We start from the raw sequence: 17,849 nt of genomic DNA, 5'->3' as shown, positions 1-17,849 counted from the left end.
ACCTCTACTACAACCCAACGACTGGCTGTGTTCAGTAGACCTCAAGGACGCATACTCCTATATACCTATGCACCCTTCATCCTGGCATTACCTTTTTTCAAGGCTCTCAAGGAACATTACCAATACAGAGTCCTGCCCTTTGGCCTCTCTTCAGCCCCGAAGGTCTTCACCAAATGTTTAGCGGTGGTGGTGGCTCAACTCCGAAAACGATTGATCCAAATTTTTCCCTATTTGGACGCTTGGCTACTGGTAGCTTCGGATCAGGATACCCTTTGAGCTCACACGAGTTGGACGATAAATTGCCTACAGTCATTGGGATTCCTGATAAATTATGAAAAATAGTCTGCAACTGACCCAAATGCTGCAGTTTGTTAGAGCATTCCTCAACACTTCGGAGGTGAGGACAGGGAGGTTCGCTCTCACTTCCCTATCTCAGAAGTTGTACAAGCAACAAACATCTGCATGTCGAGTCCTTCAGCTCTTAGGGCATATGGCGGCAGCTATCCATGTGGTTCCTTACACAAGACTCCATATGAAACGTCTTCAATGGGGTCTAGAGTCAATGGTCACAGTTCCAACAATCTCTTTCCTCCCATGTACGAATCACCAATCAGATGAAAATGGATATTCAGTGGTGGATGACTCCCGTCAACTTGTCAGGAGGAGCACCCTTCCGCCTACCTCCTCATCAACTCACCCTTACGACGGATGCGTCCCGGAAAGGTTGGGGAGCCCACCTTCTACACTTAAAAACTCAGGGCCGCTGGTCTGCTCGGGAAAGTATACTCCGAATCAATCTCCTGGAACTGCGAACAATTTTGAGAGCTCTACAAACCTTCTCTTCACACCTCACGGGAAAAAGTCTGATGATCTATACAGACAACCAGGTCGCGATGTTCTGTATAAACAAAGGAGGAGGATCAGGTTCATGGATACTTTGTCAGGAAGCACTTCGTATCTTACATTGGGCAACTGTGAAGGGAATTACGCTTCAAGCTGTTTACCTGCTGGGCCTAGACAATGTCACAGCAGATCGCTTAAGCAGGGTATTCCATCCACACGAATGGACCCTAAATCGGGAAGTGGCCCTCACAATCTTCCAATGATGGGGTTTCCCGATGATTGACCTCTTTGCCACACAAACAAATCATCAAACGGAAAGCTTTTGCTCAATCTACCCCAGCAGTCTCTGATACGCTCCAGATGCCTTCCTCATTCCGTGGACAGGGAGCCTTCTGTATGCCTACCCTCCCATTCCGCTCATCTCCAGGACAATCCAAAAATGCATTCAGGATGTAGCGGACTTGATCCTCATAGCCCCGGCGTGGCCAAGACAACCTTGGTATGCATATCTCATGCGTCTCTCCATATGCCCTCCGATTCCACTAGGAAATCACCCACACCTATTGATTCAGGAAGGAGGCACCCTCCTCTACCCAATGCACCCACTCCCTCCATCTGACAGCATGGAGATTGAAAGGACTGTATTAAACCACTTAGGCCTCCCTTCATATCTAGAAGATATATTAATTGCCTCTAGAAAACCATCTACTAGATGTAATTATGCAGGAAAATGGTGCTGCTATGCAGACTGGTGTGCACCTCGTCAACTAAATCCTTTCTCATCAACAGCAGCCCAGCTGCTAGAATACCTCCATACACGTTTCCTTTCTGGTTTAGCATATGCTTCAGTTCGAGTACATATCGGTGCCATTGCAGCATTTCATCATTATCATAACTGTCTCCCAATTTCTTATCCCCTCATTTCCAGATTTGAGGGGCATGCTACATTTAAAACCCCAGACGACAAAACCTCCGGTACCATGGGATCTCAATGTGGTGCTAGAACAACTCATGGCTCCACCCTTTGAACCTTTGGATTCCTGTCACATCAAGTACCTCACCTGGAAGACAGTTTTTCTCGTCGTCATTACATCTGCACGGCGAGTTAGCGAATTACAAGCTCTGGTTCATTATTCTCCTTATTTAGAATTTTACCATGATAAGGTCACTATGCGACCCCACCCATCATTCCTACCTAAGGTAGTTAATCCATTTCATCATAATCAAACCATTACCTTACCCATTTTCAAACCAAAGCCTCATCTCAATGACCGGGACAAGCTCCTACATTCATTGGACTGCAAAAGAGCTTTGGCTTATTACAAGCGAAGAACTCACTCTCCATCCAGACCATCTCAGTTGTTCCTCTTTCAATAAGAACAACCCAGGTCAACCGATTTCCAAACGAACCATAGCGAACTGATTATGCTATTGCATTGAATTTTGTTACAACAAGCGTTCCACCAAGCTCATAAGCAAACCAAAAGCGCACCAAATACATGCAACAGCAACCTCAATTGCTCATCTTAAACGAGTACCATTCTTGGAGATTTGCAAAGCAGCAACTTGGTCCTCTCTTCATACTTTCACATCACACTATTGTATTGACAGACAGGCTGCTACAGACGACGCTCTGGGAAATGCAGCCTTGTCAACCACTACCAAGCCTTAGGACTGTCTACTTTTACAAGGGTTGTGATCCTAATTCTTTAATTACAACCTATACGGACACAACCCAGGAGCTTGGGACTCCCAGACAGCATGGCTAATTCAGCCCGGCTATCGACGGGGAAAAAGCAAGTTTGCTTACCATAAACAGTGTTTCCGTAGATAGCAGGATGAATTAGCCATGCGATCCCTCCCACCTCCCTAGACAGTCCCTTTTTTCTACTGTAGACGTTTTGGCCATACACTTCGCTTGGTTACAAAGAGACTGAGGAGAGAAACAGATTCACGCAAGAAGGAAACCATGCAGATGCACAGAGTTGAAAACTCTGACACTATCTGAGGGAAGCTCCGCCTACTTTGGTTGCGTCGGTACTCCCAGACAGCATGGCTAATTCCTACTATCTACGGAAACACTGTTTACGGTAAGCAAACTTGCTTTTCTTGGTCAACATTTTCAGTTTTGTGCCCTGCCCTTCGGCCTGGCCACAGCCCCGTGAACCTTCACCAACGTAATGGTTGTGGTGGCAGCTGCTCTGCGAAAGGAAGGGATCTTGGTCCATCCCTACTTGGATGACTGGCTGATTTGGGCGAAATCGGAGGAACTATGTTCTCGGTCAGTGGCATCAGTGCACCTTTGACTGCACTCTGGGTTGGGTTGTCAACCTAGCCAAGAGTCATCTGTCTCTCTCTCTCTCAAGTTCTGGAGTTTCTGGGGGCCCGCTTCGATACTCGCCTGGGCAAGGTTTTCCTTTTGGAGGAGAGGATCTTCAAGTTACGCGTCCAAGTAAAACACCTGTTGCAAGCCAGAGTGCCCAGGGTCTGGGACTATCTACAGGTTCTCTGCTCCATGGCTTCGACCTTGGAACTGGTCCCATGGACGTTTGCACACATGAGACCCCTGCAGAGTGCGTTGCTTTCCCACTGGAATCTGTTGTTGGAACAGATTCATCTCCAGCTCCTGCTTCTAGACCTCGCCAGATCCAGTCTCGAGTGGTGGATGGCTCAAGGCCACTTGGAATGCAGGGTGGACCTCTAGGTCCCACAGTGGATAGTGGTGACCACCGATGCCATTCTCTCCGGTTGGGGAGCTGTATGCCACTAACAAGTGGCTCAAGGTTGTTGGTCCTTGGAGGAGGCATCTTGGCCAATCAATCGTCTGGAGACGCGAGCAGTGAGGCTAGCTCTCGAATGGTTTCTCCTACTACTGCACAACCAGGCGATCCGAATCTTGTCGGACAATGTGAGGACAGTGGCCTACATCAATCGACAGGGCAGTACCAGGAGCCGATCAGTAGCTCTCGAAGCGCAGATGCTGATGTCCTGGGCGGAATGTTATTTGACGACGATAGTGGCAACACATGTTGCGGGGACCACCAATGTGCAAGCAGATTTTCTCAGCCGTCGCCAGCTGGACTCTGGAGAATGGGGAGCTGTAGGGCAGCACTATGGACTTGATCTCCTGCAGGTGGAGGCTCCGTCATGTAGATCTGATGGCAACTCGCTAGAGAGCACGGTGCAGAAGCAGTGGATGCACTCGTGGTTCCGTGGCCTTGCTGAGTCCTCCTTTGTGTTTCCACCGTGGCCCCTGATAGGCAAGGTGATCAGGAGAATAGAGGCTCACCCAGACCCAGTGATCCTGGTGACTCCGGAGTGGTTCGCAGATCTAATCTTGGCAGTTGACGGGCCTCTACGGTTCAACAATCTACCAAATCTTCGTCAAGATCCTGTATTTTTCGATCAAGCGGATCGCTTCTGTCTAGCTGCCTGGCTTTTGAGAGGAAGCAGTTGAGAAAGAAATGCTATTTGGAGGCTGTCATCTCTATGCTCTTGAATTCTTGCAAGCCCTTAACCTCCATGGCATATAGTCGGGTCTTTGAGTTAGGGTGTTGACCCTCGCCGAGCTTCAGTGTCTTCGGTTCTCTTTTTTTCAGGATGGGCTGATGGGTTTATCTTTCAATTCCCTAAGAGTCCAGGTCACAGCCCTGGTTTGCCTGAGGGGCCAGATTTTCTGGTCCACTCTTGCCGCTCATCCAGATGTAGTCTGTTTTCTCAGAGGCGCTAAGCATTTGCACCCTCCAGTATGCAGTGTGTCCTCATTGGAGTCTGAACCTGGTCCTTAAGGTTGCCTTTTGAATCCCTCAAAGTCTTACTGAAAGATCTCACTCTGAAGGTCAGCTAGAAGGGTTTCCGAGCTTCAACTGTTGTCCTACAGGGACCCGTTTTTGCAAATTTCGGACTTGGGGGTCTTATAGAGAACAGTTCCTTCGTTTTGACTAAAGTAGTCTCAGCCTTCCATATGAGTCAATGAAACTCCCTGCTTTTTCAGACTTGGATCTTGCTTCTTCTCAGGCTAGGGATTTGAGACGCCTGGATGTTAGGAGAGCTCTCCTGTGGTATCTGGAGGTCACTAATAGTTTTTGTTTGTCAGATCATCTTTTTATACTGTGGCATGACCCAAAGAAAGGGCAACAAGCTTCAAAGGCCACAATAGTGCGATGGCTCAGAGGTTATTGAATCTTCTTTTATCTGTTGTGGTCGCCCGGTTACAGAAGGATTGCGGACTCATTCTATACATTTCCAGGCGGCTTTCTGGGCAGAATATCAGCTGGTCTCCCTGCAAGAAATCTGCACGGCGGCCACCTGGAAATCTTTACACGCCTTTGCTAGACACTACTGGTTGGATGTCCAAGCTCCGGGCGTCTAATTTCGGGAAGTGTGTGCTTTGAGCAGGACTCTCCATGTCCCTCCCTCATTAAGGGAAGCTTTGGTACATCCCAGGAGTCCGGGCTAATCTTGGTATGTACAGGGAAAGGAAAATTGGATCTTACCTGATAATTTTCATTCCTGTAGTACCTCTGATCAGTCCAGATGCCCACCCATGTCAGTGGTTTGCGTGTTTGGAGAGTCCACTCAATTACTGATTCTTTTCTCTCTTTGCTGAGGTTTGGCATAGGTGCTGCAGTAAATAGCCAAACAGTTAATCAATTTGTTCAATTTTCCCACTCCTCTGCTCATTCGGGGGAAGGAGTTTGGTGTCAATTCAATTTGGTTTGTTTCAAAGTTGTTAGGCTTGGGTACTGATCAATACTGAAGAGTAACAGGTGGCACACCAGGTTATGAGACAGAGCCTCTGAAACTTTCTCTGTCTCCATCTGCTGGAAGGGAGGCAAAACCCAGGAGTCTGGACTGATCAATGGTACTACAGGAACAAAAATTAGCAGGTAAGAACCAATTTCCCTTTTGCCAGCTTCATAAGGGCGATGGCAGAGGCCATCCTCTTCCAGCTCCTGTCAGAGGAGGATACCAGTCACAAGATGCTGGAGGTCCCTCCAATTCATCGATGCTCCCAAGGAAATCATGGCAGTACTGGTCAACGACATCTTTAAGGAGCTCCTCCTCCCTATGTGGGGACACCTGGTGTCTGTGTCCCTGGTAAACAGGAAGGCCGATGCTACCTATCTGGTGCAACAGGCTGTGGGCTTTGAATGGCGGCAACTCTCCCTCCAGTCGGCAGTTGTGGAGTCCGAGCTCAAGAAGGCTAGATGCTCCCAAGCACATGCTTCTGCCCCTCCGGGGTGTGAGCACAAGGAGCTCGATGGCATAGGAAGGAAAATGTTCCAGGGGGCTATGCTGGTGGCCCGCATTGTGGCCTACCACCTATATATGACCAGTACAATTGTAATCTGTGGAAACAAGTCCAAGATTTTGCGGAGGGCCTTACCCAGCAACAGCCGGAATCTCTTGCAGGCATTGCCATGCTGGACCTTGAGGCAGGTAGACACGAGGTGAGGTCTACCTACGATGTGTTCGAGACTGGGGGCGTTGGTGCCAGGCGGTTGGCTTGCCTCCGAGCCTCAGGACTCCGACCAGAAGTCCAAAACAGGCTCGCAGATCTCCCCTGTACAGGCAAGAACCTGTTTGGGAATAAGGTGAAAGAGGTCATGGCGCAGCTGAAAGATCAGCATGATATTCTTCAGCACCTCTCCGCCAGCCCCTCTGAAGGCCTGTCCTCTGCCAGGAAGTCCTCCAGGCCGGGCTCTTGCAAGCCTTTTTACCGGCCGAGGAAATACTATCCTCCAGCTACCCATGCCTGTCTGCTCTGACCAGTTCCAGGGGCCGTGGCTGGCAACAACAGGCTCCAAAACTCAGCCAGCCCCCCAGCAGGCCCCATCCACAGGGTTTTGACTGGCGGCGAGGGGGCATGAGCCAGATGTCCATTCCCCTGGCAGTCGATCCCCCGGTTGGTGGCAGGCTGCTTCACTTTGCCCACCATTGGGGAGCAATCACTTCGAACTGCTGGATTCTCTCCATCATTTGCCAGGGCTATCACCTGAATTTCAGCAGGCTCCCAGAGACTTCTCCCCCTTGTCCAACGTGGGGTTCATCTGCCCATCAGGTCATCTTTCAAGCGGAACTTTCTGCCCTTCTTGCTGCGGATGGCAGTGGAACCAGTTCCCCATGAACAGCAGGGCCACAGCTTCTACTCGAGGTGCTTCCTCATTCCGAAAAGGAACAGTGGCTTGCGTCCCGTCCTTGACCTCAGGGCATTGAATCAATTTCTCATAAAAGAAAAATTAAAGATGGTCTCTGGGCACGCTGATCCTACTCCGAAGAAGAGACTGGCTCTGCTCACTCAATTTAAAGGAGACTTATTCCCATATTGCAATTGTCCCCAACCTCAGGAAGTTCCTCCATTTCCTGGTGGGGGACGGCACATTCTCAGTACAAAGTGCTGCCCTTTGGACTGGCATCAGCCCCACGCGTCTTCACAAATGCTTGACGGTGGTGGCTAATCTGGAGTGACACCCTCTCCAGGGCCTTGCAAGCGGGCCCTTACGGTTCAGACCCTGCAGATGTTGGGATTCATAGGAGCCAGGTTGGACACTGTACAGGCAAAGGCTTTCCTGGCCCAGGACCAGGCGGTTGCCCTCTCGCTGGCCGCCCTTGTTCGCGACAGCAAGAGGGTGCCAGTCAGTCTACTGATCCACCTGCTGCTCTGCTTCAGTGGCAGGGGAGCAAGACTCATAGTTCACTTTCGGTGCAAAGCCAGCATAGCGCTCTGCTTCAACGGCAGGGGAGAAAGTTTGACACTTCACGCATATCCAGCATAGCTCTCTACTTAAACGGCAGGGGAGCAAGATTCATACTTCACTTTCAAAGCATAGCCAGCATGGCTCTCTGCTTCAACGGCAGGGAGGAATGAAGAAACGTGAATCTATATTCAGGCAACAAGGACTGAATTACATAGTCTGGATAAACAGATAAGCATGGGTGTAGCTTGCTTATTGCGGTGGTTAATACCCCTAACTAATTAAGCTATTTCACTTAGATGCAGTTCCAACACTGCTCTCTACATTAATGGCGGGGGTGGAAGGGAAATAGAATAAAAAAGGTTACTAAGAGCTAAGAGTAACATAAGTATGAGAGAGAAAAAAAAGTGCAAAACCTTGCTGGGCAGACTGGATGGGCCGTTTGGTCGTCCTCTGCCGTCATTTCTATGTTTCTGTTTCACATGGTGGCCTCCGTCCACGTGACCCCTTTTGTCCGCCTCCGCATGAGGATCCCTCAGTGGGCTTCACAGTCCCAGAGGCGGCAGGCTTCCCAAGATCTGGAGGCTCCAGTTGCGGTCACTGACCCCTTCTGCCTCTCCCTGGCCTGGTGGGAAGCCCTCACCAGTATGGAAGCCAGGCTCCCATTTCAGCCCGTGCTGCTTCAGATGACCCTCACCACCGATGCCTCGGGGTGGGGGGGGCCCACACGGATGTCCTGCATACTCAGGGCCTTGACTGCCGCCGAAGCTTGCTGCCAGATAAACTTTCTGGAGCTTCAGTTGATCCACTACGCCTTGTGGGCCTTCCTGGACAGGTTGTCCTCCAAAGTCATCCTCATCAGAAAGGACAACCAGGTGGTGATGTAGTACATCAACAAGCAGGGTGGCTCGGGCTCGTTCTTCCTCAGCCAGGAGGCGATGCAGGTCTGGGATTGAGCCCTCTCCAGAGGGTTGTATCTATGGGCCTCTTACTTGGCAGGTCACCTCAACACACTGACGGACTGCCTCAGTCAGTCCTTCCAGCCACTGGAGTGGTCCTTGAACCCTGCGGTAGCAGCAGACTTATTCCGCCATTGGGGTACACCGGACATGGACTTGTTCGCTTCCCCTTGCAATCATATGGTAAGCAAGTTTTGCTCCCTGATACCGGAGAAGAGCCATTCAGCCCGCGATGCCTTCTCCATCCACTGGGGAAAGGGTCTCCTGTATGCGTACCCCCCCATTCCGCTGCTCATGAAACTGCAAGAGGATGGGGGAACCATGATCCTAATGACACCCTCCTGGCCAAGGCGGGTGTGGTTCCCTCTTCTCCAGGACCTGTCAGTGAGCGCTCCTGTCCCGCTGGGGACAGCTCCTGACCTCCTCATAAAACCAGGGCACCCTGCGCCACCCGAACCTCCAAGCCCTGGCCCTCACGGCGTGAATGTTGAGCGCATGATCCTTCAGCCTTTGCAGTTCTCGGATGGTGTGTCCAGTCTAGAGTCTCGGAAACCTTCCACCAGGAAGTCTTACAATTCGAAGTGGAAGCATTTCTCCATTTGGTGCTGTGGTCATGGACTGAATCCTTTCTCCTGTCTTCTTCCACGCTTGCTGGATTACCTCTGGCATTTATTAGTCTGGCCTCCAAACCAGCCCTGTCCACGTGCACCTCAGCGCTTACCACCAGGGTGTCGCTGGTGCACCTGTTTCTGTCCAGCCTCTGGTCGGATGCTTCATGCGGGGCTTTGTCCAACTAAAGCCCCTGCTTCGTCCTCAGGCTACCCCGTGGGATCTCAAGGTTGTCCTGGCAGGACTAATGTGACATCCGTTCAAGCCTCTTAAGTCCTGTGACCTGAAGTTCCTCACCTGGAAAGTCATGTTCCTGGTGGCGATCACTTCCGCTCGCAGGGTCAGTGAGATCCAGGCCCTGGTAATATATGCTCCCTGCACGAAATTCTTACATGATAGTGTGGTGCTGCTTACATATCCAAAATTTGTACCGAAGGTGGTGACTGCTTTCCACATCAACCAGTCTATCATCCTTCCCACCTTCTTTCCAAGGCCTCACTCCCACCGTGGGAAGGTGCTCTCCATACCCTGGACTGCAAGCGGGCGCTCGCTTTGTACTTGGATCGTACAGTGGCCCATAGGCAGTCCACCCAGCTCTTTGTGTCTTTTGACCCCCAGTAGACTGCAAGCAGTCATTGGGAAGCAAACCGTGTCAAACTGGCTAGTGGATTGCATTGCCTTCTGCTACAAGAAGGCAGGCCTTCAGCTGGCTGGCAGGTGAAGGCTCACTCTATACGGGTTATGGTGGCATCAGTGGCCCATCTGCGTGCGGTCCCTGTCACTGAAATCTGCAGAGCCATGACCTGGAGCTCTCTCCACACGTTCGCTGCTCACTATTGCCTTGACAGGGATATTCATCAGGACAGTGCTTTTGGCCAGTCTGTTCTGCGCAGTCTATTCCAGTCCTGAACCCAACTGTCTGATCATGCTCTTGTGGGACCAGAACAACCCTTGTTTTTCCCCACAGCGCCGCAGTTGTTGTGCCCGTTGGTACCTTCTTTGGCTACTGTAGGTCTCCCTGGTTGAATGTGGCAGTCTTGAGCTCTGTAATCACCCACATGTGAGGACTACCATCCTGCTTGTCCTCACCTGTTGCTTACCTGTAACAGGTGTTCTCCTAGGACAGCAGGATATTAGTCCTCAGGAATCCCACCCGCCTCCCCACGATGTTGGGTTCACCTTCGGTTTGTTATGTTATTTTTTTCTCGCTCGTATTTTTGCTATGCTACGAGACTGAAGGGGGACCTTGCGTGGACGCACGGATAGCAGCAGGCAGGGCATGCTCAGTCTGCCAGTCAAAGTTTTTAGAAATTTTGACAAGTTTTCCATACTAGGCCCCATCGGATGATGTCACCCACATATGAGGTCTAAGATCCTGCCGTCCTAGGAGAACACCTGTTACAGGTAAGCAACTGCGCTTTCTACTGCCAGCTAAATATTAGTAGCAGAGGTGGTTGGAGGGGAAAGGAGATAATGGGGGGGCATCAGCGAGGATGTGGGAGAGGTGCACCCCGCAATCCAACTCTTGGTTCCTGCGATTCTGCAAGGACCGTGCAATTACACGCAAGGACCCGATTTTTATGGCCCTTGCCATGGACAGGAGAGAGTGAGAGCCCTGACTGTGCTAATAAATTGACAGGAGGTGCTTAAAGAGTACTATTGGGCCTCAGTGCATAATGTTGAGCTGTGCAAGAAGTGCTCTTCACACTGGGGCAGATTTAAAAAAACTACGCGAGCACGTGCTTTTGTTCGTGCACCAGGCGCGAACAAAAGTACACTGGATTTTATAAGATACGCGCATAGCCGCGCGTATCTTATAAAATCCGGGGTCGGCGCACGCAAGGGGGGTGCACATTTGTGCAACCTGCGCGCGCCGAGCCCAGCGCGGCCTGCCTGTTCCCTCTGAGGCCGCTCCGATTTCGGACTGGCCTCGGAGGGAACTTTTCTTCGCCCTCCCCCCACCTTCCCCCCCCCCCCCCCCCTTACCTTTGTCGGCAAAGTTACGCCTGTCGCCGGCAGCCCCGCTCTGTCCTCCGGTCCCGGGGGCTGGTCCGAATGCCTCGACCACGCCCCCGCGCTGTGCCACGCCCCCGAAATGCCACGTCGTTTTGGGAACGCCCCTGGACACGCCCCCTCCCTCCCCTTTTCGAAAGCCCCGGGACTTACGCGCGTCCCGGGGCTTTACGCACGCCAGCAGCCTATGCAAAATAGGCGCGCGGGCCTTTGAAAATCCGCCCCACTGTGTTCCTGCTCCGAGATGGGCTTTTAGCAAAGTGTGATTTCTTTCACTTGTTTCAGCTTTGTAGTTAACACTATTAAAGAACTTGTCTTTCTCAGTAGCAGAGACAAAATGTCAGAACTTGCACACCATGCATTTATTTGTCCTTATCTTCAGAGTTGTATTGTTTTACATTTTAATCATTCAAATAATTCATTTTAGGTATAGGAAAAATCTTACAGCAGCAAAAGGTAACGAATGGAATAAAAAGGTATGAGGAACTTAATTTTAAGTTGTATGGTTTTGTTAATTTTGGCCTTCTAAACATAGCTTTTCAAAATTGCATGGGTAACTGAGAGGCCGCATTTTGGGGCTTTTTCCTTCTAGTAGTAGTAAACGCTGCTTTTATAGGGGAATGTAAGAGGAGCATAAAAACATTTGACCATATTGATACTGGGAAGGGAAAATGGGAGGTACCCAGGTTGTGCCGGAGGATGGGGGAAGCTGTCCTGGTCACTCAATGCGGAAGAGATTGGGGGTCACCCGATCTGTTTTGGGATTAGGGAGGGAAGGTGGGCGGGCTGTAATTATGCTAAGGATGAGGTGTCTGCCCTGGTTGCCCTTGAGACTAGAGAGAGGAGGAGGATCATCCTAGAAAGAGAGAAACAAAGTGCAGTCTTCTCAATGGAGTTTTACAAGGGGCAAGAATGAAAGATGAAAAAAATGCATAGATAACCATTGGATTCTGTACATGTCTCAGAAATGAGTAAATGGTTGAATGTGTGGTTTGAACTTGAACTTTGCAGTTGTATGCTTTAGTCACTTGTTGGCAGTTACATTAAGCATCAGTGTGAAACAGAAGGATCTTTTAAATGTATTTTTAGTATTATGTCATCTTGGGCATTTACTGTATATGGGAAGATATCTGCAAAATATAGATGTTGAAGTCTAGAAAATGTGAAACATGGAATTTTAATGTCTTTTTAGTGCAAAATGCGGTTAAACATCAATAGCCAGACATTCCAAGAGTATAACCAGTATGTCTCTGCCATGGTTGGATGCCTGTGGACATCTCATGCTTTCCAGAAGGATAGTCATCCCCAAGGCATCTCTCTGGATGCTGAAGTGCTGGTGAAAACTGGAATAGAAAAATACAGGAACCGCTTCAATATTGTCCATCATCCAGCACTGATGGGCCATGCCATTTTCTTCCTACAGCAGGTAACAGTGAGAGACTTTAGAAGTAGCTTTGGGTCAGCAGCTCTGTGCTACCATGAGATTGTTCTGCTAGTCTGAACAATAGATTTGTACTCTGTTTTTCCATGGGATGAGACTGGTGATGAAGCTGAAGGTTCCAGTAAATGACAGCAGCACCACCTGACCTGCACATGTCTTCCATAGCTACTGTGCTTTCCTGGAAGCCTCAGCTGATCTCACCCTGTGGAAACTGAGCACAACTCTACCATCTGGACTGGTGGAGGAACTAATGTAAACCAAGCTTCCAAATAACAGTAAGATATTACAAGTTAACTAATGTTTTGTTATGTAATAGGCCTGAATCATCAAGGGTTTCCTTATTTCTGTCCCTTCAGGAGCTGGACTGCTTTAGTTTCAGATTTTAAATGTTGGTGTTGCATTCTATTTTGTATGCAGATGCTCTACTGATTCAGGAACTTGATATGGTTTGGTAAATTTCAATTACTAGTAATGGGTACATTTCGATGTTTGACCTTGGTTGTGTTGGATCCATTTGTTGGTAATTTAGGATTTATTTTTTTTTATCATTTCCTGGCTTACTGCTCCTTCACAGAACTGAGTCTTCAGAGCGGAAGCCTAGAATTTAAATTCATCTAACCTTTTTTTAATTTAAATTTCTTGTCTCCTAAGGGATTTATGGAAAGCAAGACCCTGAGTCTCAGCTTAATTAAGGTAATTGTCTTGGAATTTAAGCCAGGGGGAATGGGTATCTGGGAAGGGCGCCAGAAGTAGTCTTTCAGAAGACTTACGACCACACATTACTGTGAAAGGTTGTAATGCTCTGATGGAAGGATCACAGATTTGATTCTTAAAGGAAAGGTCTCAATGTTGTAGAGTATTAGAGTATTCGTGTACAAACCAAACATCAACTTGTGTGTTCCTCAGTTGTATTTTTATTTTGTTTCCTTTTAGTCATTTTGTTATATTTTTTCTTGCATTATCAATCTTTTTTTTTAAATAAATGGTATGCACCTTTTTATTATAAGCCTTCATGGTTTTGAAATCTTTCCTGATTCCAATCTCTCTGCTGTACTACTGTGTTCTTTGTATTTGCATAATGCCTGCATCTGAGTTACTGATGAGGGTCCATATAGATATATTAATTATGTGGCATAGACCAGGGGGCAGTAACTAAAAAAAAAATAAATATAAATAAATAAATAAATAAAAATTTTAATGTTAAAAATCAGAACCATTTTTAAAAAATTGAATGCCAAAGAAACCTTTTATTCTGTGGCCTGAATTCTGTTCTGTATGTCTGTAGAAAGCTACCTTTCTTTGTGCATGTGATTTTAGACAAGGAGTGATCCATTCTACCCTCGGCACCTCTGAGGTGGATGTAGTAGGTGTAGGAGTGGAGTATATATGCAGTCTGTGTAATAAACAAGGTATCTGTGGCTCTTTGCTTACAGGGCAAGCTGTGGAATTGGTATCTGGAATACCTCTACAAGAAGGGGATGCATGGCCTGAAGGTCTTTATTGAAAGCAGCATCAATCGCATTTCCAGCACTTCACAAACTCAGGCGAACACAGAGGACTCTCATGCTGCTTTTTCTCATAAATAACTCAACTTGTTTGTTCTGAGTCCAGTTTTTAGTAGCCATTTAAAAGGTGAATCTCCAGATTGTGACTGAAGAAGCACGATTAGAGCAAGGCAACTTAAATCTGATGTAACAGACATTCCAGCACCCGAATGTGAAGAAATTTTGCCAAGTGTTCACCAAATTAGTGTCATGCAGAATGTTATGCAGCATGCTGAGAACCTTTCCCTTCATAAAGAGCATTTGCTGCAGTAAGCTAGAAATCCTGTGTATGTCTCATCATGTTGTCATGGACAATGGAGTACTGCCATTTGGGATGTCTGTTTTCACTATTACACGTCTGATATAAGAGCAAGGATTCAACTTGATTACACTGTGGTGTATACCTAGAGTCAGCAAGTTATTGAAATCAGGGCAAATTGGGTCGGTAGTAAGGTGGACAAACTGATGCTTATACAGTGTGCATGATCCAGTAATGTAATGCTGGAAAGAGTGATGCAAAGGGCACAGAAAAGCATAATCGAATGCTGTGTGACAATATAGATCAAGGTGAAAAGCAGCTAGCAGCAGAGGGACAGTTAGATTGGTGAAGAGGGTAGCAGGTAGAAAATGGTGGTTCAACTACTGTAGACTGATAAAGAGCACTGAGCAGCAGGATGCATATTCAGGTTTATAGTCTAAATTGCAATGTACTATGTTGAGTAATAGGCAGTATGGAGCTATAGGTCCTGGGCAGCCCCATTGTATGATATAGATTCACACACAGGATCCTGAGAAGATTGCAACATGAGCCAGGGCTGTGATCCACTTAATGGCTATTATGTATGGACTGAGTCAGCATTCAGGATACATTAAAGACCTTGGAATTAACTGTTCCACTGTCACTTCCTATGGCAATATGCATTTTATGATTGTATAAGTATTCTCCAGTAAATGAAACAACCTCAGCACAAGCTTTTGCTTTATTCATGAGCACCATCTGGTTGAAGTTATTTAGCAGCATTGTTAGCTTGCTATCTCACTTGCTCTAGCTTCTGAATTATTTTTTTGCTTGTAAGTATGTACATAACTGTATACTTTGTATATATGTACTTTATGTAAAAATTCTGCTTCAGTTGGCGATCTGTGAAATGTCTTTTTATTCATTTTAGTGTTCATTTCTTAGAAATGAATTCTGGGCCTTAAATTTCTAAGCCAACAACTGAAAATCAACATTTCCCCACAGTGGGGTACGTTTTAAAAAAACAGCACGCGCGTACTTTTGTTCGCGCACCACGTTCCCTCCTTCGCGCTGCCTGTTCCCTCCGAGGCCACTCTGAAATCGGAGTGGCCTCGGAGGGAACTTTCCTTCCGCCTCCCCTCACCTAACCCCCCCCCCCCCCCCCGGCCCTATCTAAACACCCCTACCTTTGTCAGCAGACTTACGCCTACCCAAGGCGGGTGTAAATCTGCGCGTGCCAGCGGGCTGCTGGTGCGCCATCACCCGACCCGGGGGCTGGTCCGGAGGCCTCGACCACGCCCCCCGGACCCGCCCCAAACTGCCCCTGACCCCGGACATGCCCCCTCCCGCCCCTTTTACGAAGCCCTGGGACTTACATGCGTCCCGGGGCTATAAGCGTGCTGACGGCCTATGCAAAATAGGCGCGCCAGTACCCTGCACACATAAATCCAGCCGGATTTACGCACGCAGGGCTTTTAAAATCCAGCCCAGTGTCTATTAATTGTTTTTTCCTAGCATACAGCCAGAGGACTCGGGACCAATGAATTATGCTCCCTCGAAAGCAGATGGAGACAGATTTCAAAGTTGACATCACCCTAAATAAACCCCTGCACTGATCTCAGGCCTTCAGTATTTCTCTGCCTCCAGCAGATGGTGATAGTCCCTCTCCCTATGGGGATCGCTGTGCTTTTTAGAAAAAGAAATTGTACATTTAAATTGGAGAAAAAATTGAGCCCGGCTTTTTTGCAGTGATACCTAAAGGTCCCTCCCCAGTTGAGAATTCCTGAGGTGATTTCCAAGATCCCTTAGAGGTGTGCCTTGGTCCAGTAGCTGGTTCCCAGGGTTGACTTTGCTTCTTAAACAGCTGAAAGGCAGCAGGTGTAGGAAGCCGAAGGAGCAGCTGTTCGCATAGGGGTAGAGATTCAAATGTGCACGTGCTACCTGGCGCGCACACATGTATGCCCGATTTTATTATCTTTATTTTTTATGTTAATTTATTTGTATTTTTTTATTTTAATTTTTTAATTTTTGAATTTTGTCTGCATTTTGGGGTAGATTTTAAAAGGTGCGCGCGGGAGTAGATTTGTTTGCGCATCCCGCTGCGAACAAATCTCCCGAATTTATAACATGCGCACGCTACCGCGTGCCTGTTATAAAATACAGGGTCGGCGAGCAAAAGGCTGTGCAACATTGGTACCCTGCGCGTGCTGAGCCGTGCAGCCATCCTCCGTTCCCTCCGGCCTCCCATTTTTCCCTCCCTTCCCCTATCTAAACCATTCCCCCATACCTTTATTTTATAAGTTACGCCTGCCAGCAAGCCATTTTCCCATCCAAGGGCTGTTCTGGAGGCCAAGGCCATGCCCTATAACTCCCCCTGATGACGCACCAGCTGCTACACGCCCCAGAATGCCCCCCGCCAGGAAAGCCCTGGGACTTAGGTAAGTCCTGGGGCTTGCGTGCGCCGAAAGCCTATGCAAGATAGGTTCAGCGCATGCAGGGGGTGGAAGGGACAGTTTTTTGGGTGTTAAGCGTGTATCCCTTTGAAAATCTGCCCCTTCCTGTTTAGAAGAAATTTTAACATCAAATCTTACGTTGGATTTTATCTTTATTTTTATTTCTAATTTATTTGTATTTTTAATTTGATTTATTTTTCCTTTTAAATTTAATTTCTGTTTTAATTTAAATTTAATTTAATTATTTTTTTATTAGTTAATTTTATCTGATTAGCAGATAACCATTCCAGCACTGAGCCACCAGGAAAACAGAGTTCAGACAAAGAATATATTAAAACTAGTCAAGGGACAGGACTAACCCTTACCAGTAACCCCTGATACACAGCCATACAGGAGGTCAACGGCACAACCTGCTAGCAACCGGAAGGTGGATCCACCTGTCTATACTAAAGAAAATGAAATTTAATTTTAATTCTATTTTTAATTTTATTTTTAATTTTATTTTTAATTTTTTTAATTTAATTTTTAATTTAAATTTATTTATTTTTAATTTTTAATTAAAATTTATTTATTTTTAATTTTTAATTTAATTTTTAATTTATTTTTATCTGATTAACAGATAACCATTCCAGCATCAGCCACCAGGAAAACACTGAGTTCAGACAAAGAATATATTAACACTAGTCTAGGGACAGGACTAACCCTTACCAGTAACCCCTGATACACAGCCATACAGGTCAACGGCACAACCTGCTGGCAACCGGAAGATGGATCCACCTGTCTATACTAAAGAAAATGAAATTTTATTTTTAATTTTATTTTTAATTTAATTTTATCTGATTAACAGATAACCAATCCAGCTCTCAGCCACCAGGAAAAACACTAAGGGCCTCATTTTCCAAGCCGCTTGCACGCGAAAAGTCCCTTATCGTGTGTGATACCAGGATGGGGGAGGAGTCGGGGCGTCACCGGGGACGACTCTGCGCCAACACTGTGGACAGTGAAAAGGTAGGTGCCTTTTCGCTGCCTATTTCGCTCCCAATAGCTACAC

The 17,849-nt window shown here is 47.5% G+C and overlaps 1 protein-coding gene across 1 annotated transcript in view; it reads left to right on the top strand.

Moving 5' to 3' along the window:
- CENPI (centromere protein I) overlaps positions 1-15,245 on the top strand; it is a 252,860-nt gene extending 237,615 nt beyond the window's left edge. The window contains 4 exon segments of the mRNA XM_029607381.1: positions 11,550-11,598; positions 12,315-12,548; positions 13,215-13,256; positions 13,997-15,245. Of these exon segments, the coding sequence (XP_029463241.1) occupies positions 11,550-11,598; positions 12,315-12,548; positions 13,215-13,256; positions 13,997-14,149 (478 nt within the window). The 3' untranslated portion in view covers positions 14,150-15,245.
- The last annotated feature ends 2,604 nt before the right edge of the window (positions 15,246-17,849 follow it).

Source organism: Rhinatrema bivittatum, chromosome 6 (assembly GCF_901001135.1).
Source record: "Rhinatrema bivittatum chromosome 6, aRhiBiv1.1, whole genome shotgun sequence".
Lineage (NCBI taxonomy): Eukaryota > Metazoa > Chordata > Amphibia > Gymnophiona > Rhinatrematidae > Rhinatrema > Rhinatrema bivittatum.
The sequence above is the reverse complement of the archived record's forward strand: the minus strand, read 5'-3'. Positions and strand labels throughout refer to the sequence as shown.